This window comes from Rattus norvegicus, chromosome 2, assembly GCF_021556685.1.
Source record: "Rattus norvegicus strain SHRSP/BbbUtx chromosome 2, alternate assembly SHRSP_T2T, whole genome shotgun sequence".
Lineage (NCBI taxonomy): Eukaryota > Metazoa > Chordata > Mammalia > Rodentia > Muridae > Rattus > Rattus norvegicus.
Window position 1 is genome coordinate 108,594,967 of NC_141535.1, and position 26,790 is coordinate 108,621,756.

General features: G+C 37.3%; 1 protein-coding gene across 4 annotated transcripts in view; it reads right to left on the reverse strand.

The window, feature by feature from the left end:
- The window catches only part of Naaladl2 (N-acetylated alpha-linked acidic dipeptidase-like 2), a 1,374,648-nt gene that overhangs the window by 624,623 nt on the left and 723,235 nt on the right, over positions 1-26,790 (reverse strand). For all 4 annotated transcript variants that reach the window (XM_087630578.1, NM_001447432.1, XM_087630581.1 and 1 more), the window contains 1 exon segment: positions 20,323-20,596. In XM_087630578.1, coding sequence (XP_087486704.1) covers positions 20,323-20,596 — 274 coding nt within the window.

Sequence of the window (26,790 nt, forward strand, 5' to 3'; positions counted from 1 at the left end):
TTTACTGAAGAAGCACTATATTTTAAAATGTTTTAATATATTAATTAATTAATTTTATTTCAAAAGTTGTAATGATAATAGTTGTGATAATATACACATGTGTGTTCATGTGTGTATGTGTCTATGTGCATGGGCACACATTTGTTATGAAGCACATATAGAGGTCATAAGACAACTTACATCAGGCACTGGTTTTCTCTTTCCACTAGTGTCAATTCTAAGGATTGAAATTGGGATGCCAGGCTTAGCAGCAAGAGCTTTTACACTCTGAGCACTTGAACATTCCCAGAAATCTAGATAATAGTAAGGAAATGGTTAAAGAGAAAGAAGGATAGTATCATGACAAGGTGATTTAAATTAAATAAAATATCTCAAATTATACAGAACAAATACAAATAATAAATCAAAACTTTTTCTTCCAAATACATCGAATATAGAAGTAAAAGTAAGTGGGGTCAAATATTTCAATAGATGTGAGGTAATAAAAAAAACTGTCTGTTAATATAATTTCTTTGACATTGATACTTCAATATTTTGTGATGGAAATTAAATGTTAGGATGAAGTGCCTTTTGTATCTATTTGTTTAACTGAAAAAAGAACATTAAACCAACACAATATATAAAATAATCTTCATCAAATATTAAATATATAATTTTTATATGCATAAAACTATTGTAAACAGGGGGCACAATTTCAAAAGAAAATGGATAATTTTCTAATTTCTATTATGCTTTATTCTGGGTCAATAATCACACTAGTTAGAAACAAACACTGAATCACAAAGTTAGCATTTATTCCAATGTTAATTGGTATAGAAATTAAAATTCTGTTGATAGAATTATTTATGCCACATGGCTATATCATAATCTTGACATTGACAAAGCTATCACGTTTATTAAAGGAGAAGCTGGACTTCTGATAGTGCTCATTCTTGTTGGTATAAATACAATATAATAGGATAATATAGATTTGTAATAACATACATACTTTTTGATACATGCATGTGCTGATAAGGATATTCAGGAATTTGTCAATCATAGAGTGGCCAGGATTATCCTCTTGTCTTTAGAAAATAGTACAAGGAGGTCACCAAACAAAGAATGATTAAATGAAATGTGTGTGTGTGTGTGTGTGTGTGTGTGTGTGTGTGTGTGTGTGTGTGTGTGTGTAAAACAAGAATAGCAGATGGTACAAAACTGGGATCATAACTCATACTCCATTTCTAAAGTGGAATGAAGTGAGAGCAGTCCTAATGAGGAGAATCAAAAAGAAAAATTAATGATCAAATGAGTCTGTCCTCACTTTTAATAATAAAATTATTGCTGTTTACACATCCACCTTAAAAGCTATTTCTTGAAGCATTCTGTACAGCCTTATTGCGCTAAACACAACCATGGTAGAATTGTTATCTTTTCACGTCTTAGAAAAAGAGTAAAGAGGCAGATTCCTGGCATTATACTCATTTCACACAGGAGACTAAAGCATAGAATCAACGACAGCATGAGAGTGGGCAAAGAGAAAACCTCTATCCCTGTGATTGATCCAATTTGAGTAGAAATTAGAAATTTGAGTTCTATATTTTTGTTTTATGTCTCTCAACATGGTTGGCAATGACTTTGTAATGACACTTCAAAATGAAGTACTATCAGGAACAAAGGGCTCTGTCAAATTTTAGTCATGTATGGTCAGAGGTGACAAGCTCATCTAGAACACACACAGACACACACACACACACACACACACAAATTGAGTATCTAAAAACAAAGTCTAAAAACCAATGAAAAGTGATCAAATTACAGGTATATCTATCGACAGCCTTCCAGTAATGGTTAATGTTAGCTGAACTTTAAGAATATAGAGCAAGCAGGGAGTTGGGTCTCTGGGCATACCTGCTAATGAGATATTTTGATTGCATTAATTGGTATGGGAAGACCTATTCCCTCTTGATGGAAATCCTGGACTCTATAGAATTAAAAAAATAAGCTCCACACCCCCGGATCCCGGCCCGCAGCAGCTCTCTGCTCCCAGACCCTGTAGGAGAGAGACCCAACCGCCTGGTCAGGTGGGCACTCCTGAGGCTGCAGAGCGGAAGAGACCACCAACACTACTCACCCCTGCCCACATCCCTGGCCCAAGAGGAAACTGTATAAGGCCTCTGGGCTCCCGTGGGGGAGGGCCCAGGAGCGGCAGGACCCCTGCCTGAGACACCGCCGGAACCTGAAGGAAACAGACCAGATAAACAGTACTCTGCACCCAAATCCCATGGGAGGGAGAGCTAAACCTTCAGAGAGGCAGACAAGCCTGGGAAACCAGAAGAGACTGCTCTCTGCACACACATCTCGGACGCCAGAGGAAAACACCAAACGCCATCTGGAACCCTGGTGCTCTGAAGCTCCCAGAAGGGGCGGCACAGGTCTTCCTGGTTGCTGCCGCTGCAGAGAGCCCTTGGGCAGCACCCCACGAGCGAACTTGAGCCTCGGGACCACAGGTAAGACCAACTTTTCTGTTGCAAGAAAGCTGCCTGGTGAACTCAAGACACAGGGTCACAGGAACAGCTGAAGACCTGTAGAGAGGAAAAAACTACACGCCCGAAAGCAGAACACTCTGTCCCCATAACTGACTGAAAGAGAGGAAAATAGGTCTACAGCACTCCTGACACACAGGCTTATAGGACAGTCTAGCAACTGTCAGAAATAGCAGAACAAAGTAACACTAGAGATAATCTGATGGCGAGAGGCAAGCACAGGAACCCAAGCAACAGAAACCAAGACTACTTGGCATCATCGGAGCCAAATTCTCCCACCAAAACAAACATGGAATATCCAAACACACCAGAAAAGCAAGATCTAGTTTCAAAATCATATTTGATCATGATGCTGGAGGACTTCAAGAAAGACGTGAAGAACTCCCTTAGGGAAACACAGGAAAACATTAATAAACAAGTAGAAGCCTACAGAGAGGAATCACAAAAATCCCTGAAAGAATTCCAGGAAAACACAATCAAACAGTTGAAGGAATTAAAAATGGAAATAGAAGCAATCAAGAAAGAACACAGGGAAACAACCCTGGATATAGAAAACCAAAAGAGACAAGGAGCTGTAGATACAAGCTTCACCAACAGAATACAAGAGATGGAAGAGAGAATCTAAGGAGCAGAAGATTCCATAGAAATCATTGACTCAACTGTCAAAGATAATGTAAAGCGGAAAAAGCTACTGGTCCAAAACATACAGGAAATCCAGGACTCAATGAGAAGATCAAACCTAAGGATAATAGGTATAGAAGAGAGTGAATACTCCCAGCTCAAAGGACCAGTAAATATCTTCAAAAAAATCATAGAAGAAAACTTCCCTAATCTAAAAAAAGAGATACCCATAGGCATACAAGAAGCCTACAGAACTCCAAATAGATTGGACCAGAAAAGAAACACCTCCCGTCACATAATATTCAAAACACCAAACGCACAAAATAAAGAAAGAATATTAAAAGCAGTAAGGGAAAAAGGTCAAGTAACATATAAAGGCAGACCTATCAGAATCACACCAGACTTCTCGCCAGAAACTATGAAGGCCAGAAGATCCTGGACTGATGTCATACAGACCCTAAGAGAACACAAATGCCAGCCCAGGTTACTGTATCCTGCAAAACTCTCAATTAACATAGATGGAGAAAACAAGATATTCCATGACAAAACCAAATTTACACAATATCTTTCTACAAATCCAGCACTACAAAGGATAATAAATGGTAAAGCCCAACATAAGGAGGCAAGCTATAACCTAGAAGAAGCAAGAAACTAATCGTCTTGGCAACAAAACAAAGAGAATGAAAGCACACAAATATAACCTCACATCCAAATATGAATATAACGGGAAGCAATAATCACTATTCCTTAATATCTCTCAATATCAATGGCCTCAACTCCCCAATAAAAAGATATAGATTAACAAACTGGATACGCCACGAGGACCCTGCATTCTGCTGCCTACAGGAAACACACCTCAGAGACGAAGACAGACATTACCTCAGAGTGAAATGCTGGAAAACAATTTTCCAAGCAAATGGTCAGAAGAAGCAAGCTGGAGTAGCCATTCTAATATCAAATAAAATCAATTTTCAATTAAAAGTCATCAAAAAAGATAAGGAAGGACACTTCATATTCATCAAAGGAAAAAATCCACCAAGATGAACTCTCAATCCTAAATATCTATGCCCCAAATACAAGGGCACCTACATATGTAAAAGAAACCTTACTAAATCTCAAAACACACATTGCACCTCACACAATAATAGTGGGAGATTTCAACACCCCACTCTCATCAATGGACAGATCATGGAAACAGAAATTGAACAGAGATGTAGACAGACTAAGAGAAGTCATGAGCCAAATGGACTTAACGGATATTTATAGAATATTCTATCCTAAAGCAAAAGGATATACCTTCTTCTCAGCTCCTCATGGTACTTTCTCCAAAATTGACCATATAATTGGTCAAAAAACGGGCCTCAACAGGTACAGAAAGATAGAAATAATCCCATGCGTGCTATCGGACCACCACGGCCTAAAACTGGTCTTCAATAACAATCAAGGAAGAATGCCCACATATACTTGGAAATTGAACAATGCTTTACTCAATGATAACCTGGTCAAGGAAGAAATAAAGAAAGAAATTAAAAACTTTTTAGAATTTAATGAAAATGAAGGTACAACATACCCAAACTTATGGGACACAATGAAAGCTGTGCTAAGAGGAAAACTCATAGCGCTGAGTGCCTGCAGAAAGAAACAGGAAAGAGCATATGTCAGCAGCTTGACAGCACACCTAAAAGCTCTAGAACAAAAAGAAGCAAATACACCCAGGAGGAGTAGAAGGCAGGAAATAATCAAACTCAGAGCTGAAATCAACCAAGTAGAAACAAAAAGGACCATAGAAAGAATCAACAGAACCAAAAGTTGGTTCTTTGATAAATCAACAATATAGATAAACCCTTAGCCAGACTAACGAGAGGACACAGAGAGTGTGTCCAAATTAACAAAATCAGAAATGAAAAGGGAGACATAACAACAGATTCACAGGAAATTCTAAAAATCATCAGATCTTACTATAAAAACCTATATTCAACAAAACTTGAAAATCTTCAGGAAATGGACAATTTCCTAGACAGATACCAGGTACCGAAGTTAAATCAGGAACAGATAAACCAGTTAAACAACCCCATAACTCCTAAGGAAATAGAAGCAGTCATTAAAGGTCTCCCAACCAAAAAGAACCCAGGTCCAGACGGGTTTAGTGCAGAATTCTACCAAACCTTCAGAGAAGACCTCATACCAATATTATCCAAACTATTCCACAAAATTGAAACAGATGGATCACTACGGAATACCTTCTACGAAGCCACAATTACTCTTATACCTAAACCACACAAAGACACAACAAAGAAAGAGAACTTCAAACCAATTTCCCTTATGAATATCGACGCAAAAATACTCAACAAAATTCTGGCAAACCGAATCCAAGAGCACATCAAAAAAATCATCCACCATGACTAAGTAGGCTTCATCCCAGGCATGCAGGGATGGTTTATTATACGGAAAACCATCAACGTGATCCATTATATAAACAAACTGAAAGAACAAAACCACATGATCATTTCATTAGATGCTGAGAAAGCATTTGACAAAATTCAACACCCCTTCATGATAAAAGTCCTGGAAAGAATAGGAATTCAAGGCCCATACCTGAACATAGTAAAAGCCATATAGAGCAAACCAGTTGCTAACATTAAACTAAATGGAGAGAAACTCGAAGCAATCCCACTAAAATCAGGGACTAGACAATGCTGCCCACTCTCTCCCTACTTATTCAATATAGTTCTTGAAGTTCTAGCCAGAGCAATCAGACAACAAAAGGAGGTCAAGGGGATACAGATCGGAAAAGAAGAAGTCAAAATATCACTGTTTGCAGATGATATGATAGTATATTTCAGTGAGCCCAAAAGTTCCACCAGGGTACTACTAAAGCTGATAAACAACTTCAGCAAAGTGGCTGGGTATAAAATAAACTCAAATAAATCAGTAGCCTTCCTCTACACAAAAGAGAAACAAGTCGAGAAAGAAATTAGGGAAACGACACCCTTCATAATAGACCCAAATAATATAAAGTACCTCGGTGTGACTTTAACCAAGCAAGTAAAAGATCTGTACAATAAGAACTTCAAGACACTGAAGAAGGAAATTGAAGAAGACCTCAGAAGATGGAAAGATCTCCCATGCTCATGGATTGGCAGGATTAATATAGTAAAAATGGCCATTTTACCAAAAGCAATCTACAGATTCAATGCAATCCCCATCAAAATACCAATCCAATTCTTCAAAGAGTTAGACAGAACAATTTGCAAATTCATCTGGAATAACAAAAAACCCAGGATAGCTAAAGCTATCCTCAACAATTAAAGGACTTCAGGGGGAATCACTATCCCTGAACTCAAGCAGTATTACAGAGCAATAGTGATAAAAACTGCATGGTATTGGTACAAAGACAGACAGATAGACCAATAGAATAGAATTGAAGACCCAGAAATGAACCCACACACCTATGGTCACCTGATTTTTGACAAAGGAGCCAAAACCATCCAATGGAAAAAAGATAGCATTTTCAGCAAATGGTGCTGGTTCAACTGGAGGTCAACATGTAGAAGAATGCAGATCGATCCATGCTTATCACCCTGTACAAAGCTTAAGTCCAAGTGGATCAAGGACCTCCACATCAAACCAGACACACTCAAACTAATAGAAGAAAAACTAGGGAAGCATCTGGAACACATGGGCACTGGAAAAAATTTCCTGAACAAAACACTAATGGCTTATGCTCTAAGATCAAGAATCGACAAATGGGATCTCATAAAACTGCAAAGCTTCTCTAAGGCAAAGGACACTGTGGTTAGGACAAAACGGCAACCAACAGATTGGGAAAAGATCTTTACCAATCCTACAACAGATAGAGGCCTTATATCCAAAATATACAAAGAACTCAAGAAATTAGACCGCAGGGAAACAAATAACCCTATTAAAAATGGGGTTCAGAGCTAAACAAAGAATTCACAGCTGAGGAATGCCGAATAGCTGAGAAACACCTAAAGAAATGTTCAACATCTTTAGTCATAAGGGAAATGCAAATCAAAACAACCCTGAGATTTCACCTCACACCAGTGAGAATGGCTAAGATCAAAAACTCACGGGACAACAGATGCTGGCGAGGATGTGGAGGAAGAGGAACACTCCTCCATTGTTGGTGGGATTGCAAACTGGTACAACCATTCTGGAAATCAGTCTGGAGAATCCTCAGAAAATTGGACATTGAACTGCCTGAGGATCCAGCTATACCTCTCTTGGGCATATACCCAAAAGATGCCCCAACATATAAAAAAGACACGAGCTCCACTATGTTCATTGCAGCCTTATTTATAATAGACAGAAGCTGGAAAGAACCCAGATGCCCTTCAACAGAGGAATGGATACAGAAAATGTGGTACATCTACACAATGGAATATTACTCAGCTATCAAAAACAACGACTTTATGAAATTCGTAGGCAAATATTTGGAACTGGAAAACATCATCCTGAGTGAGCTAACCCAATCACAGAAAGACATACATGGTATGCACTCATTGATAAATGGCTATTAGCCCAAATGCTTGAATTACCCTAGATGCCTAGAACAAATGAAACTCAAGACGGATGATCAAAATGTGAATGCTTCACTCCTTTTTTAAAAGGGGAACAAGAATACCCTTGGCAGGGAAGAGAGAGGCAAAGATTAAAACAGAGACTGAAGGAACACCCATTCAGAGTCTGCCCCACATGTGGCCCATACATATATCCACCCAATTAGACAAGATGGATAAAGCAAAGAAGTGCAGACCGACAGGAGCCGGATGTAGATCGCTCCTGAGAGACACAGCCAGAATACAGCAAATACAGAGGCGAATGCCAGCAGCAAACCACTGAACTGAGAATAGGACCCCCATTGAAGGAATCAGAGAAAGAACTGGAAGAGCTTGAAGGGGTCGAGACCCCATATGTACAACAATGCCAAGCAACCAGAGCTTCCAGGGACTAAGCCACTACCTAAAGACTATACATGGACTGACCCTGGACTCTGACCTCATAGGTAGCAATGCATATCCTAGTAAGAGCACCAATGGAAGGGGAAGCCCTGGGTCCTGCTAAGACTGAACCCCCAGTGAACTAGACTTGTGGGGGGAGGGCGGCAATGGGGGGAGGATTGGGAGGGGAACACCCATAAGGAAGGGGAGGGGGGAGGGAGATGTTTGCCCGGATACCGGGAAAGGGAATAACACTCGAAATGTATATAAGAAATACTCAAGTTAATAAAAAAAATAAAAAAATAAGCTGAGTATCAGAATGCATGCGTTTATTTCTTCCTGTTTCTTGCTTACAGATTCAATGTAAACAGATGATTCACAATCCTAGTCTTTTGCTTTATAACAGGAAAAGGTAGGAGATAGGTTGTTTATGGAATTTTAAAGAAGAGAATGCCAAATAAAATTATATGTTTTTCAAAAAATGTATGTCAGACTCTATGTTGTCTGTGAAGATATAGATACAAATAATTAACCAAGTGCTAATCTAATAGTGTTTAAGTATTGCTGCTATAGAAGCAGCTTTCTTAATGGGTAGATTACCATACATATCAGCATCTAAAGATTTCTTTATTGTTACTGAAATCCTTTTCAATGGCATGTGAAAGACCTTGAGGATGTATTGGCGAATGCCAATTATGTCCCTTAACATAAGTGAGTTCCAGAGTCTGAATTCTAGATGAGTCACTCCTTCAGTAGTAGCACATTAAAATATAAGGGAAAAAATTTATTAATCTCAAAGTGCTTTATTTAATTAACAGTGCTCAGCTAACTGAGGCAAGGGTATTTGATGAGGTAGACATTCATTCAGAAGGCTTTTTCTGCATTTCTATGCAGCAGACAGATCATTATTTTTCTTCTAAAAGCAACTATACCAATTTGAAATGATGTGAAGCATAAGCATTGGAATTTTTCATCCAACTTGCTAATCCTGAAAATAATGAAACTTTAGACCATACTAGTATGAGATGGATATTACTATAACCTATTACTCTTAAACATTTATACTTTCAAATATTAAGATAGTATTGTAATTTCCAAGAATATCAGACTTACCTTTGCAAGTAATATTCTTTTTTTTTTTAGATTTCCCAAAGGAGTATTTTTTTTATTAACTTGAGTATTTCTTATATACATTTTGAGTGTTATTCCCTTTAAATCAAAGCAAATCTCAAAATATTATAGTCAAAATTCCCATCAAATGGTATGATAGTAATAGTGATTTAATAGCATTATAAATAAGTCTGGGCCTTTTGACTACTGTGTTTAATCCCCATATTCAGAAGGTCAAGGAAAGCTGATAAGGTCACCCATGGTTACATAGAGAGAACATGTCACAAAACAATCTTTAGAAATACTCTTGTCAAATTAAATGCATATATTTAAACTTTTTGAAATTAAAGACTTCACATGCGCTGTGATGAGATAACAGTCTCTGTGTTACCTTTCATTCACCAAATATGAACTTCTGCTTCTGGTTTCTAAAGATCTGGTCACTTCTCAAGTGAAATGTGAAGGGTTGCTTGTAGACTGCTTTTATTAGTAACAGCTGCATGTAGCTGTTTTCAGATTCATTTATCTTAGACTGCTATATGATTACCAAAACCATGGGACCCACACAGAAAAATGAGTAAGAAAAAGTAAAGTACTAGAATACTGTTACCAGTACAGGTCACAGTGCTATGGTGGTCAAGTGAAAGTTTCATCTAGGCAGGAACATGATATTTAAATAATGTACACTGATCTTGTCCCCCAGATTTTTGCAGTTTTTACCTATAACAAAAATCAATTAGAGCCAAATGCCTGCTGCTCTATCTTTTTATTTTTTCATTTCTATGTCTAAGAGATTATAAATTATGGAGGGAGGACATTTTAAAATTGGTGTTTTTTAAATTCTCTTTATGACTTTTTAGCAAATTATTTGGCATGGTGTTCAGAGATATGTGTTAAACTACTGGTGTGAGAACTACACATAAATGTAAGCCATAGTCTTCGGGTACAACTGTCATGGTTGGCCATTCTCTTTTCACAAATTAAAAATCTCATTCCATTAGCCTTCAAGTTTATTTTATTCTCTATCCATAATTTTGAAGCCATATTTCTTTCATAATTAACATTTTTCATGCTAAGCAGGTTTGAAGATTATGCTAACATGGCATGATTAATATAATCATTTTGAATTTTCAAATTCTTGAAATGAAATTTTGATATATTCCTTACTTCTTCATTTAAGTGTGCCTACTTTCTGCCAAATAACAATAATTGTTAATGTTAGTTGAATATTTTCCAAGTATCAGGCAGTTTATATGTTTAGGATTCTAACTATCATTTTTCCCCCTCACATAAATAGGTCAATGAGGAATAGGAGACTCAATGATTCCTAATCTTTGCAGCTCATAGAGTAGACTCTTCTACTACCTGTGGAATAAATGGCAATAGCAATCTATCATATGCACAGTCAATGTGTTGTTGAGAACAAGCATCTCCATATAATGCCATTATATGGTTTGTCTCCTGAGGAAAAATAAAACTTCACAGAATGAAATCAAAACCTGTTCCAAACAAGTTTGGGTTGGTAAACAAATCCCCTGCCTCAAAAGCAGAATATGTCAGAACGAAAATATTAATTGTGTTACTTTTCAGTCTAGTCTACTAGTCTACTTGCATTACTAGTCAGTCTACTTTCAAAGAAGACACAAAAATGTTTTCACAGGAATTAGCTAAAAGCCATGTTTTCACTATACAAAATTGATTACATATGGCAAGACCTCTTGACCAATGTCTCTATTCTTATGATAGTACTATTGTTGTTATTTTTATTTTATTAAAACATAAATGTCTTTCTATCCCCTGATGCTAAACACAGGCATGCTAAATTATTTATATATCCATTTTAATGTGTATTTTATATCTGACAAGGCAACTCTCCTTAGGACCCTTTGACCGACCCACCTGTCATTATTATGGGGTAACAATGTCACCTTTCTAGTGCACGATGAATTACAAAGGATTTGCAAAGCACACCATCCATCATGCTGGCACTAAGTGGGTTTTCAGAGTAGATAGGAGATATCACAAGCGCTCTTTAGCCGGTTACCAGAAAGCACAAATTGGAAGCTTATACAAAACAGTTCTATGATGAATGGATATGACAGCCCTTCAAAGTAAAGGGGAACTCCTCCTCTGCAAATAACCTTGTCAAAAGCAAAAGTTGTGGGGAGCTTTACAGGCAGTCAAAAACAGAATAATTTAAAAACTTGTTAATGGCTCTGCCTCATAGAAATTCATGAACACAGAATGTATTGAAAAATCAGAAAGGAGTTATGTCTGAATCAGGAGCAGCATCTACTTAAGATTGAAATGAATTGGTCAGAGATACATAGCTATCACCATTTCCCCATTAGTTATTCTATGTAGGTTTCAGTGTAATCACAACCTCTTCACACACGGATGTAAAGTGTATGTACGTATTCTGTGTAACATACAGTAGTCAGCTGGGACAGTTGGATTTAGTTTTGAATATCCTAATCACAACATTTGAGTTTTAAAAATTTCAAGTCACATGGACATAAATCTCCATATATCTACTTACTTACCATGTGCAACATATTTATATTAGGTATTAAAATATCTCAATGTATTCACCTAAGTCACATGTTTAACATTTTACAGATTAAAGTCTTGAAACAAAAGATTTTTTCATATATGTATATATAACTGTATTTAGCCTTGCAACAATCCCTTCTTTTGAGGTTATATTTGAAGGGAGTATATTTCTATATCTGATTTCATGATCAATTTCACCTTTTTAATTATTGATTTGTTTTTATTAAAAACAAACTTCTTTATTAGAATTATGGGTTTAAATCTCTTTTAAAATGGTAAACTGGCCATACATAACCTTCTTAGACTTTTTTAAAAATGAACTAATGTTTGGGGAAACATAGTTTATTATATGAAATGAAGAAAATATCTAACATAATATTGACAAGATAAATATGTACAAAATACTCAGGTGTCTGAATTCACGTTGATGGAATTTTTTTCCATTTTACTTATTTATTTTTTATTGGATTTTTTTTAAAATTACATTTCAAATATTATTACCTTTTCCGGTTTCCCCAATATAAGCCCCCTATCCCATCCTTCTCCCCTTCTTCTATAAGGGTATTCCCCTCTCCATCCACCCCCAGTCCTGTCCCCTGACATTTCCCTACCCTGGGGGTCCAACCTTGGCTTGACCAAGGGCTTCTCCTTCCATTGGTGCCCAACAAGGCCATCCTCTGCTACATATGTAATTGGAGCCACAGGTCAGTACAAATATAGACTTTGAATAATGGTTTAGTCCTTGGAAGCTCTGATTGGTTGGCATTTTTGTTCTTATGGGGTTGCAAGCCCCTTCAGCTCTTTCAGTCCTTTCCCTACTTCCTATAAAAGGGATCCCTTTCTCAGTTCAGTGGTTTGCTGCTAGCATTCGCCTCTGTATTTGACATGCTCTGGTTGTGTCTCTCAGGAGAGATCCATATCCGGTTCCTGTCAGCATGTACTTCTTAGCTTCATCAAATTTATCTAGCTATCCTGGATGTATATATATGGACCACATGTGTGTCAGGCTCTGAATGGCTGTTCCTTCAGTCGCTGCTCTTAACTTTGCCTCCATTTCCATTCCGATGAATATTTGTGTTCCCCCTTTTAAGAAGGAGTGAAGCATCCACACTTTGTTCATCCATCTTCTTGAGCTTCATGTGATCTGTGGAATGTATCATGGCTAATTCGAGTTTGTGGGCTAATATCCACTTATCAGTGAATGCATAATATGTGTGTTTTTCTGTGATTGGGTTACCTCATACAGGATGACATTTTCTAGGTCAATCCGTTTGCCTATGAATTTCATGAAGTCATTGTTTTTGAGAGCTGAGTAGCATTCCATTGTGTAGATGTACCATATTTCCTGTATCTATTCCTCTGTTGAAGGGCATCTGGGTTCTTTCCAGCTTCTGGCTATTATAAATAAGGCTGCTATGAACACAGTGGAGCATGTGTCTTTGTTCTATGTTGGGGCATCTTTTGGGTATATGCCCAAGAGAGGTATAGCTGGGTCCTCAGTAAGTTCAATGTCCAATTTTCTGAGGAACCTCCAGACTGATTTCCAGGGAGGTTGTACCAGTTTGCAATCCCACCAACAATGGAGGAGTGTTCCTCTTTCTCCACATCCTCATCAGCATCTGTTGTCACCTGAGTTTTTGATCTTAGCAAATCTGACTGGTGTGAGGTGGAATCTCAGGGTTGATTTGATTTGCATTTCCCTGATGACTAAGGATAGTGAACATTTCTTTCGGTACTTCACAACAATTCAATATTTCTCAGCTGAGAATTCTTTGTTTAGCTCTGTACCCCATTTTTAATAGGGATATTTGGCCATGTGGAGGATAACTTCTAAAATTCTTTGTTATTTTGGATATTAGCCCTCTATCAGATGTAGGGTTGGTAAAGATCTTTTCCTCATCTGTTGGTTGCTGTTTTGTCCTAATGACAGTGTCCTTTACCATACAGAAGTTTTGCAGTTTGATGAGGTCCCATTTGTTGATTCTTGATCTTAGATTGGTGTTTTGTTCAGGAAATTTTCCCCAGTGCCCATGTGAGGGAGACTTTTCCCCACTTTTTCTTCTATCAGATTGAGTTTTTTTTTTTAATGTCAAATGTGCAAATTTATTTAATTTTTAAGTAGCCTTAGAACTTACAGAGACTAGACATATAACATCTAAATTTTTACTACAATCTGTTTAACTTTTATATATATATATATATATATATTTATTATTAACTTGAGTATTTCTTATATACAGATTGAGTGTATATAGTTTTATGTGGAAGTCCTTGATCCACTTGGACTTAAATTGTGTACAAGGCAATAAAGAACGGGTCAATTTCCATTCCTCTACATGCTGACCTCCCGTTGAACCAGCACCATTTGTTGAAAATGCTATCTTTCTTCCATTGGTTGGTTTTAGCTCCTTTGTCAAAGGTCAAGTTACCATAGCTGTGTCGGTTCATTTCTGGGTCTTCAATTCTATTCCACTGATCTACTTGCCTTTCTCTGTTTCAATACCATACAGTTTTTATGACTATTTCTTTGTAATACTGATAGATGTCAGGGATGGTTATTCCTCCAGAAGTTCTTTTATTGTTGAGTATAGTTTTCAATATCCTGGTTTTTTTTATTCCAAATGAATTTGCAAATTGCTCTATATCTATGAAGATCTATGAAGAATTGACCTGGAATTTTGATGAAATTGCATTGAATCTGTAGAATACCGCAAATCCATGAGCCTGGGAGGTTTTTCCATCTTCTGAGAACTTCTTCGATTTCTTTCTTCAGAGACTTGAAGTTTTTGTCATACAGATCTTTCACTTGCTTGGTTAAAGTCCCACTGATGTCTTTTATAATAGTTGGGACTCTTGTAAAGGATGTCATTACCCTAAATTCATTCTCAGCTTGTTTATCCTTTAAGTACAGGAAGTACATTGATTTGTTTAAGTTAATTTTAAACCCAGTCACTTTGTTGAAGTCAGGCTTAGTAGTTCTCTGGGGAACTTTTAGGGTCACTTAATATACTATCATATCATCTGCAAATAGTGATATTTTACTTCTTCCTTTCCTATTTGTCTTCCTTTGACATCCTTTCTTTTGTCTGATTGCTCTGGCTAGGACTTCAAGTATCATATTGAATAAATAGGAAGAGAGTGGGCAGCCTTGTTAAGTCCCTGATTTTAGTGGGATTGCTTCAAATTTCTCTCCATTTAGTTTAATGTTAGCTGTTGGTTTGCTGTATATTGCTTTAACTATGTTTAGGTATGGGCCTTGAATTCCTGATCTTTCCAGGACTTTTATCTTGAAGGTGTGCTGAATTTTGTCAAATGCTGTCTCTTCATCTAATGAAATGGTCATGTGATTTTTATCTTTCAGTTTGTTTATACAGTGGATTACGTTGATGGATTTCTGTATATTGAACCATCCCTATATCCCTGGAATAAAGCCTGCTTGATCATGATGGATGATCATTTTGATGTGTTCTTCCATTCAGTTTTCAAGAGTTTTATTGAGTATATTTGCATCAATATTCATAAGGAAATTGATCTGTAATTCTCTTTCTCTATTGGGTCTCTGTTGTGGCTTCATAGAAGGAATTTGGCGTGATCCATCTGTGTCTATTTTGTGGAATAGTTTAAACAGTATTAGTGTGAGGTATTCTATGAAGGTCTAATAGAATTCTGCACTAAACTCATATGGTATTGGTCTCTTTTTATTTGGAAGACTTTTAATAGCTGCTTCTAATTCATTAGGAGTTATGGCATTGTTTAGATGGTTTATCTGTTCCTTATTTAACTCTGGTTCCTTGGTCTAGAAAATTATCCATTTTCTCCAGATTTTCCAGTTTTCTTGAGTAGGCTTTTGTAGTAGGATCTGATGATTTTTTGAATTTCCTCAGATTCTGCTGTTATGTCTCCCTTTTCATTTCTGATGTTGTTAATTTGAATACACACTCTGTGCCTTCTGGTTTCTCTGGCTAATGGTTTCTCTATCTTGTTGGTTTTCACAAAGAACCGGTTCTTGGTTTTGTTCAGTCTTTGTATAGTCTGATTTGTTTTTACTTGGTTGATTTCAGCCCTGAGTTTCATTATTTCCTGCCTTCTACTTGGGTGTATTTGCTTCTTTATGCTCTAGGGATTTTAGGTGTGCTGTCGAGCTGCTGACATATGCTCTCTCCTGTCTTTTGCAGGCACTCAGCTATGATGTTTCATCTTAGTGCTGCTTCCATTGCGTCCCATGAGTTTTGGTATGTTGTACCTTCATTTTCATTAATTTCTAAGAAGCTTTAATTTTTTTGTTATTTCTTGTTTGACCAAGTCATCATTGAGTAGAGTGTTGTTCAAATTCCATGTATATGTGGGCTTTCTGTTTGTTGTTATTGAAGAAAAATCTTAGTCTGTGGTCATCTGATAAGAAGCATGGAATTATTTCTATCTTTCTGTATCTTTTGAGACTGTTTTTGAACAATTATATGTTCAATTTTGGAGAAGGTGCCATAAGGTACTAAAAAAGTAGATCCTTTTGTGTTTAGGAAGAGATTGTCTATAAATATCTGTTAAGTCCATTTGGTTCATAATTTCTGTTAGTTTCACTATGTCTCTGTTTTCATGATCTGTCCATTGATGAGAATGAGATGTTGAAATCACCTATGATTATTGTGTGCGGTGCAATGTGTGATTTGAGCTTTAGTAAGCTTTCTTTTATGAATGTAAGTACCCTTCTATTTGGAGCATAGATATTTAAGATTAAGAGTTCACCTTGGTAGATTTTTCCTTTGATGAATATGAAGTGTCCTTCCTTATCTTTTTTGATGACTTTTGGTTGAAAGTCGTTTTTATTCAATATTAGAATGGCTATACTCCAACTTGTTTCTTTGGACCATTTGCTTGGATTGTTCTCCAGCCTTATACTCTGAGGTAGCATCTGTCTTTGTCTCTCACGTATAATTTCTGTATGCAGCAAAATGCTGAGTCCTCTTTACATATCCAGTCTGTTAGTCTATGTCCTTTTATTAGGAATATTCAGTCCATTGATGTTAAGAGTTAGTAAGGGATAGTGATTGTTGCTTCTTGTTATTTTTGTTGTTAGAGGTTGAATTATGTTTTTGTGTCTCTCTTCTTTTGGTTTTCTTGCAAGATTATTTTCTTGCTTTTTCTAAGGTATAGTTTCCCTCCTTGTGTTGGAAATTTCTATCCTTATCCTTTGTAGGGTTGAATTTGTAGAAAGATGTTGTGTAAATTTGATTTCGTCATGAAATATCTTGTTCTCCATCTACGTTAATCGAGAGTTTTGCTGGATATAGTACCCTGGGATGGCATTTGTGTTCTCTCAGGGTCTGTGTGACACCTGCCCAGGATCTTCTGGCTTTCATAGTCTCTGGTGAGAAGTCTGGTGTAAATCTGATAGGACTACCTTTATATGTTACTTGACCTTTTTTCCTTACTACTTTTAATATTCTTTCTTTTTTGTGCATTTGGTGTTTTGACTATTATGTGATGGGAGAAATTTCTTTTCTGGTCTGATCTATTTGGAGTTCTGTAGGCTTCTTTTATGTTGATGGTCATCTTTTTCTTTAGGTTAGGGAAGTTTTCTTCTATAATTTTGTTGAAGATATTTACTGGCCCTTTAAGTTGGGAGTCTTCATTCTCTTCTATACCTATTATCTGTAGGTTTGATCTTCTTATTGTGTTTTGTATTTCCTGAATGTTTTGCATAGGAGCTTTATGCCTTTTACAGTATCTTTGATGGTTGGGTTGATGTTTTCTATGGTATCTTCTGCCCCTGAGATTCTCTCTTCTATATCATGTATTCTGTTGGTGATGTTCACACCTATGACTCCTGATCTCTTCCCCAAGTTTTCTATCTCCATTGTCATCTCCCGTTTTGCTTCTTTATTGTTTCTATTTCCATTTTTAAATCCTGGAAAGATTGTTCAATTCCTTCTCTTGTTTGGTTTTGTTTTTCCTGTAATTCTTTAAGGGGTTTTTGTGTTTCCTCTTTAAGGGCTTCTACTTGTTTACTTGTATTGTCCTGTATTTCTTTAAGGGATTTATTTATGTCCTTCTTAATGTCCTCCATCATCATCATCATGATCATAGAATGTGATTTTATATCTAAATCTTGCTTTTCTGCTGTGTTTGGATATTCAGTATTTTCTTTTGTGGGAGAGCTGGGCTCTGAAGATGCTAAGTATTCTGTTGTGTAGGTTCCTATACTTGCCTCTAGCCATTGGGTTGTCTCTGGTGTTAGCTTGTTTTGCTCTCTCTGATAGTGGCTTGACCCTCCTGTAGGCCTGTGTGTTAACTCTTCTGGAGACATGTTTTCTTTCAGCAGAATCTGGAAACAGAGAGCTCTGTTCTCAGGTACGTAGGTGCTCCTGGCAACTAGCTTTCATCTCTCAGTGCAGGAAGAAATCCGAAGGATCCTGCCACTGACTGCTCCTAGGTCTCTGTGCCCAGGGGGCACAGATGGCACTAGGCGATTTCCTTTTGATTCAGGAATGTGGGCAGAGAATAGTCTCCTGAGTTCTCAGGTGTGTCTGGAAGTCTGGGGTTCCAGCTCTCTTCCCCGCAGGATTTGGGTACAGGGAGCTGTGTGATTGGTTCAGTTCTGTTCTGGGCACAGGCCAGACCCAGCAGGTTTCTGCAGCTGCCTGCTCCTCTATTCTTTTATCCAGAAGTGCTAGGCAGTTTCCTCTTGGGCCAGGGATGTGGGAGAGGTGGGCAGAAGTGGCAGTCTGTCCTGTGGTCTCAAGACTGTCAGAACTATTGGGTATTCAGCTTCCACCAACACTGGATTTGGGTGCAGGGAGCTGTTGGGTCAGTTCAATTCTGGAATTTATTGTCTAATGATTTTCCAGTGTTTCTGGAATGACAGCTTAAGGCAACATGACTTTTCAATTTCCCCATGATCAGGAAAACATCAGTGTTTGTCAGGAGAAATTGAAAAACAATTAGATAAGAGTGAGTCCAAAGGACATGTTAGTCTTGTTCTGTTTGTTGTCCTACTCAAGGTTATGGCTTCTTTCTTCCTTTCTTTCTTCCTTTCTTTCTTTATCTCCTTCTTCCTTGCTTTCTTTTTTCTTTCTTTAATTGTTTTTTTTTTTTGGAGTGAGAATGATGAGAATGATTGGAATGTACTTGAGACAAACAGAATGATGGTAAGGACAGAGAAACAAGATGGTGTATGTGAGTTCTTAGAGTCCAATACAAACATCTCTTACATTGCCCTAAGCTCATAGCTTCTGAGCCAAGACAAGCATGCTGACTCCTTCCCTGTATTTTCATTGATATAAAATGTGTTGCAGTTATTGCCAAAAAAATCCTTATGTCTTATCAAATCAAGTTAAGAGTTTTAGACTAAAAATGTTATATGCATGCAGAAACACACACACACATACACACACACACAATTAAATCAAATTAGTTATAAAAACTCTTCATATTTGTGCTGGTTACATGAAATTCTACTAAAAATAAAAGTCTACCAATAAGGAATAGAAGTCTGGAACACACATATTCCCCATAAACCTCAGTAATCCCCCCTAAAATAGCAGTATGTTGCAACAATACATATGTTCCTCATTCTATTTTCTCAAGTAATTTTATACAGTACCTTTATATTGTTTAAATATTCCACATTTTGTTTATAGTCAATTATAAAGATTTTAAATATATACACAATAAAAACATAGCATAATCCTGTCAGTGTTCAATTAGGTAATTCACAATTTTAAAATAGGACTATGCATGTCTGATAAAATTATACTTTAAGCTGAGGCAGACAGCTGCTACATAACATAAAATATGCCATTATATTTAGCTTGCATGTTGGGTGTACTGTCCATCATACGTGGTTCCACAGGAGTCACATAGATTATTTTAATTGTCTCGGTGGTCCCCACGTGGAACAGTAATGATGCTTCCCACAAAGTTAAGAAACTGAGAATCACAGAAGAGGCAGAAAGCAGTGGGTAACTGCAGGAGGAACTTTAACTCATTACGTGGCTCTAGACATTCTTCTCTGGACCAGGAAGCCAAAACCACTACCAAATATAGCTATCCATGAAATGTGGAGGAAGAAACTACACCTGGGTCCTCTTCACACATTTCCAGCCATCAATACAGGCAAGCTGCATTTCATATCCTAAGTATGTGAATAATCACATTCATTTTCCTCTTCATTTCTTACGTGCATAAACAATTTCAAAGTACAATCCTTGCCACTTCTATTCTCTCCCTCTGTATCAACATATTCAAATTTGCCCCTTCAAAACCCTAAATGAGTTGCTTTTGAAAGATATGTGCTGAGGAAAATGTGAATAACTCAGCTGCACCTTCAACACCTTTGAATTAAATTCTTCTAACATGTTTTCACTTCCAAAACTTGACAAGCAAAGATTCGGGCACTTCCCTTCCATCTTCACTGTTCCCTGGCATTGCTACATGGAATACATTTAAGGGCTACTTTTGTATGCTGCATCTTGCCAGTTAGCTCAATTTAGATGAAAGCTGTTGTTTTCTAATTCCATTTCACTGGAAATGACAGAGACAAATGGTCAAATTACCTGGAGAGTTCCTTTGGCAGAATAGGCTGCATATGAGTAGAACAGATCTTGGCTTTGGCCTCTTCTGGCTTCTTCCCTGCAAGGTTGGCCATCAGGATAAAAGCACTGGCCAGTACTGCTCACAGTGATGGTGCCTGGAGAGGGCCCGGGACAATCCAGCAACACTGAATAGTTTATGAACTGTGTATCTTCCAAGCCCAATGCAATCCAGTGACTCTTAATCTTCTTTGAAATTTCCATGTCATCCTCACTGTCATAGACTTGTAGCAAATTTCTGAAAAATGTAAAAGCACATTTTAAAAACATAGGAGAAGTCTTTATATTGTGGAGATATGACTGTTCATATGTGAACATTTATTAATAGCTTTTGTGGAATATTGAAGGATCAATGTGACAAGATCTGACCTTAGGAGATTTAGAGAGTGATGGAGCTGAGGTACAGGAAAAGGAATCATACTAAATCAAAGTAGGAGGAATTTATGTTTTCAAGTAGTACTACAAAGACTGAGCAATGACAACCAGGGCCTTTATGACTTCTGAGTCACATACCAACATTAACAAAATCCATATACAGCCAGTTCCAAACTAACATGTTTTTTGAGATAGGTTGCATTGTGTTTAATATAATTTTATATAAAAGTATTGAACATAACAATATTCAAGTATAAAAATAGAAGATATTGCTCATTATGTTTTTCTTAAAATTCCATAGGAGGCTATTAGGAAATTATATTGAAGAGATCACTATATTAAAAAGACATACTAGCACAAACTGCCAAACCAAATAACATTTGTATTGCATTTTCTATGCTTTATTTATTTATTTTGTTTCTTTTTAAACATCTCCAATGTCTTGTTTTGCTAGACATCTTGGAATATAGATAAAATGGCACATTATCTATTATGATCTATTCACAGAACAGACATGGAAATTTAAACAAAGTAATTTCACCTTTTTTTCCCTTTTGTCACTGAAATGAAAATGTGTACTTCATGATTTTTATCATTTTTCTAAGCATTTAACATTTTCTTTTATATGAAATTGCCTTTTTCCACATAATATTTATATGCACTTGTTTATTAAATAACTTCAAAACTGAGCAAGAAGCCTACACTAGACACTTGGCGTAGCTTGAAAGCTGCCCCGCAGGAGAGCGTAGAGCAAGAAATCATTATGAAGCTCTTTGCCATGTACTCACTTGTATGTGTGAGTGTTATGTATGTGTGTGAATGTCTGGCCAAGGGTTTCTATGAACATACAGGAGTGTGTGTGTGTGTGTGTGTGTGTGTGTGTGTGTGTGTGTGCGCGCGCGCGCGCGTGCATGTGTACGTGTGTGTGTGTATGCATGTGTGTGTGTGTGTGTCCAAATGCCCACACACGAGTGCTTGCATGCTCATGTGCATATGTGAAGGCCAGACAAGGCTATGAGATGTCTGCCTTACTTAATGTCTGTTCCATTCATTGAGAATTGTCTGACTTTTATCAGGCTCTCTTGCTGAACTGTTAGCTCTCTGATTAGGGCTAATGTCACTAGCCATCCTCCTCCCAAACATTATCTATCCCAGGCTTCTGAGTGCTGGAACCATCAGAATAGTTGCACTTGTCTCTTAGACCCAGCTGCACTGTGGTGCCCTGTTTATTATTACTTTATAACATGCCACAGCATAGCATATAGCATGCCTTGCTTCTTCCTCTAGGAGAACATCTTGACCCTGTACTTTCCTTTTCCCTAATGAGTATTAAAGCTTCAGACTAAGGTGCCCCCGACAGGCTCATGTGTTTGTGTATTTGTTTCTTAGAGGTAGAGGAGACTAAGAAACTTCAGGAAATTGGTGACCACCTGGATGACACAGGCCACTTATGGTGGCCCTTGATGGATCATCCCATGTAGTTTACAGAATAGTTCTCTGCTTCTCTATCAACCAAGAGCTATGAAAATTACATTTCAAGGTTTCCATCATGGAATGATCCCCTCATGGCACATGCCTTCCTAACATGGCAGGCTAGGTCCTTTGAAGCTGTGAACCAAGGTTACATCTACTTTGAATTGCTTCTGTCACATGTTGAACCACAGGTAGGAAAAAATAATGCATCAGTGTTGAAATAAGCCTTTAATCCCAATGCCTTGGGTGCAGAGGGCATTCCATGGAAACTAAAGGTTTTGGAGACTGTATCATCCTCATAAATAATGACATTCATTTTTAATATCGTTTCTCAGTTTGGAATGTACAACTCCGTCCCCTCAAATTGCTATTCTGAAATATAAAGTTACCAAATGGTGAGGTGGACTTAGTAGAAAGTGCTTAGATCATAGGTAAAACTTACTCATTAATGAAATTAATACTTCTATGAAAGAGGGAAGATTACATGTTTTCAAAGTGTATAAGACAGGGCTAGAAGGAGGCTTCTGTGAGAAGACAGGTATATCCAGAAAATTGTAGACACCTGAATCTTAGACTTCACAGCTATAAAACTATGTAAATAAATGTCTATTATTCATAAGTTGCCTAATGTAAAGAATTTTGCTATAGCCATTTGAATAGACTAGGACAATTAACAAATTGTTGGTGAATATGAAGGTGCATAAAATTAAACTACTCATCTTAAACCTGCTCCCACAGGTCAATTTTTCCACAACACAATTCCTCTAAGAACTCAGTAACTATGAAATATTCTTCATTTTTGCTTTTTGCTAAAAATTGTGTCATGAGCAAGTGAATATTATATCTCAACTCTTATCATTCCAATTTCTTAATTTAATTTTTAAATATTATTTAGAGGTAACCTTCAGAAAATAATTGATGAACTAATAAAAAGCAAGGTCATTGTTTTTATAAATGGGTTGAAAAGGTCCTCCTATTGTACTGTTGCTGAGAGATGTTCTTTTAAAGAGTGTTGAACTTTATCGTACTCTGATATGTTCATTAAAATATCATATGATCTGTCAAAAATGAGCATACACTAAAAGAATTTTCTCATATAACAAAACTATACTATTAACAGAATACATTAGAATTTTTAGATATTTTGTAATTTATTTTGTCATCCCCTTGTTTCTGGTTTAAACATCAAGTTTATAAAGTAATGCAGTGTTAGTAGGTTGTGTTTCCCCAAGGGATATTTTTTGTTTAATTTTGTCAAGATATTATACAAACCTCATAAATATAAAGCATTTTCTTTTGATTTCTTCTCTGAGAGAGATCAAATAAGATTAGAATATTTGAAGAAAGACTATTATCCTTAAACTAAAAATGGTCTGTAATTGATGTCTTATTATGGAAGAACTATGACCTGCTTGATCAATACCTGTAATGCTATGTGCATTTTCTTTTTGGATTCCTCTTTGAATTGCAGTCTTTTCATCACTCTGTCCTACTTGCTATCAATCTGCAGAGCTCCAGGCTGGGGCTCATCAGTTCACAACATCCTCATCCTTTCCTGCAATTGCTTCCCACCTTACTTTCCTTTACTGGTCTGTCAGTTCAACACAACAGTCTTTTATAAGGAACTCATTGTGACATGGCTTCACATGAATATGTAAGCATAAGAAGCATAATTGTAATTTTTGAATATCAGATTCAAAACACCATCCAATTGGAGCCAGTGATATTCATCTTGTCAATACACCTAATGAAATGAGTTGGAAACCCAGGACCCATGGTGGCAGAAAGAACAAAGTCTTACAAGTTGTTATCTGACCTCTAATCGTGCACCATGGCCATCACACACACACACACACACACACACACACACACACACACACACACACACACACACAGAGAGAGACATGCACACAGTCACACACGCACGCAACCATACACATAAATAAACAACATTTCTTCACAAATAATGCATAACATTCCAAGTAGCCAAAGTCTTCATGGTTGATTTTTCCGATGGATCCTGAGATTCCACATTAAACCCATGAGAATGGCTAAGAACAAAAACTCAAGTGACAGCACAAGCTGGCAAGAAAGAGGAACACTCTTCCATTGTTGGTGGGTGGGATTGCAAATCAACCTGGGGTTCCTCATAAAATTGGAATTAGTTCTATCTGAGATCCAGCTATACCACTCCTGGGCAAACACCCAAAAGATTCCCCACCATACCAGAGGAGCACATGGTCCTCTATTTTGATAGCAGCCTTATTTTTAATTGGCCGAAGCTGGAAACAGCCTAGACATCCTGACCTAAAAAATGTATACAGAAAATGTTGTTCATGTACACAATGGAATACTATTCAGCTATTAAAAATGAGGGCATCATGAGTTTTGCAGGCAAATGGATGGAACTAGAAAATATCCTAAATGAGGTAATCCAGACCCAAAAGGACATGCATGGTATACACTCACTGAAAAGTGAATCTTACCCAAAAAAGTACAGAATATCTAGGACACAACCCACAGACCATAAGACTTTTAACAAGCCAAAACGTCCAAGTAAGGATGCTTGGATCCCACTTAGAAAGGGGAACAAAATAGACATAGGAAGCAGAGGGAGGGAGGGATTTGGGTGGGAGACAGGAGTAAGAGGTGAAAAGGGGAACAGGATCAGGTATGGAAGAAGGGACAGGAGAGAATCACAGAGAGCCAAGAGAATGAATGAAAATATGGAGCTCTGGTGGGGAAAGTGGGAGCACCCTGTAGGAGTACCAGAATCCTGAAAGGTGAGAAACTCTCAGGAGTCAATGGGGAAGATTTTAGCCAAAATGTTCAACAATGGGGATAGGGAACTCAAAGAATATATCTTTAGTAGATAGACAGGGCTCCAAGTGCCGGAATGGGGTTACCAACCCACAGTCAAAATTTCCAACCAGAATTATTCCTGTCTAAAAGAACCTCTGTGGACAAAAATGGAGAAGAGACTGAAGGAAAGGCAGTCCAGTGACTGTCCCAACTTGGCATCCATCTCTCCATTTCTTGGAGAGGGGAGGGGGCAAGGTCTGACACTATTACTGATGCTTGATATGGTTACAGACAGGAACTTGATACAACTGTCCTCTGAGAGGTCCTCCCAGCAGCTGACTGAGACAGAAGCAGATACTTAGACCCAACCATTGGATTGAAGTTGGGGACCCCTCTGGCTGATTAGGGGATGAATTAAAGAAGCTGAAAGGGAAGGTGATTCCAGAGGAATATCAGCAGTCTCAGCTAACCTGGACCCCAGGGAGCTCCTAGAGACTGAGCCACCAATCAAGCAGCATACATAGGCTGGCAAGGCCTCTGGCACATTTACAACAGAGGGCTGGCTAGTCTGGCCTCAGTGGGAGATTGAAGGCCCTGGGGAAGGGGGATGTTTGATAGGGGGTACCTCTAGGAGGCAAAGGGGAGGAGGAATGAGAAGAGGAACTGTGGGATCAGGGGACTGGGGTAGGGAGCAAGTGTTGGAACATAAATAAATAAAATAATTTTTTAAAAAGTCGTTCTTTCGCTTCTTGTATTTTAATTTCCCTCCTGTTTACTGATATTTCTCCAAAGGTCATGTCTGAAGAGTGTGGTATTTTTAGCAATAGGCTCTTACTTCAAGCTCTGGGAGAAAATTTAGAGAAATGGCAATAATCCATGTTGTTTGGGGGACTCTCTTAGACTCCCCAGAACAACAAAACGAAATGGGGTTTCTTGTGTTTGATACTGAGGTTATTGATATGTGGTCTGTGGCTATTGGAAACTGTTTTCAGCTCGTATTCATAAGGTCATTTAAATTATTTACATATGTAACATACATATATTTATATGTATATTTTCAAATACAAAGAACGATATGTTTTCCCATATCTTTTGCAATCATCCTTGGTGTTTTTTTTCTTTTTTTTTATTCTCCCTTTCCTCAGTATTTTTTTGCTATCCTCTGTCCAAATGAAGCAGCCTAAGGATTTTCCCATTTTCCTTGTATAGTATCTGTGTCACGTGATCCTCCACTCTACAGTCTCCCATATGCAACACACATTCCATGCTCTTTTTACCTTCCTGTTTCCGTGGCTATTACAGATTATATTTTCACACATAGAGATTTGGAGCTGAGGATCCTATGCTATGTCTGTCTTTCTGTCTGTCTGTCTGTGTGTGCGTGTGTGTATGTGTGTGTGCTCGTGTGTGTGTGTGTGTGTGTGTGTGTGTGTGTGTGTGTGTACATCTGTATATGCAACAATAAGTAAAGAAGAGATCTGAATTTGGGGAGGGGTTATAAGGTTTTAGGGACATTGGAAAGAGGGAGTGGTGTTGATGTAGTGTTCATGTATAAGATTCTCAAAATAAAAGGTTAAATAAAAGCCAACAAAATATAACATATCTACACTATTGAATCTTGATTTATAGTTGTGTTGTGTAAAATTTCACTTAAATAAGTCTTGTGAAACCAACATAAAATTAAATTGTTTTAAAATAATATAAATACATATAATTTTCACTTAAGTATGTCAATATCTTATTGGTATGAATGGCTTGATTGAGGCACTCTGTTTATTATCT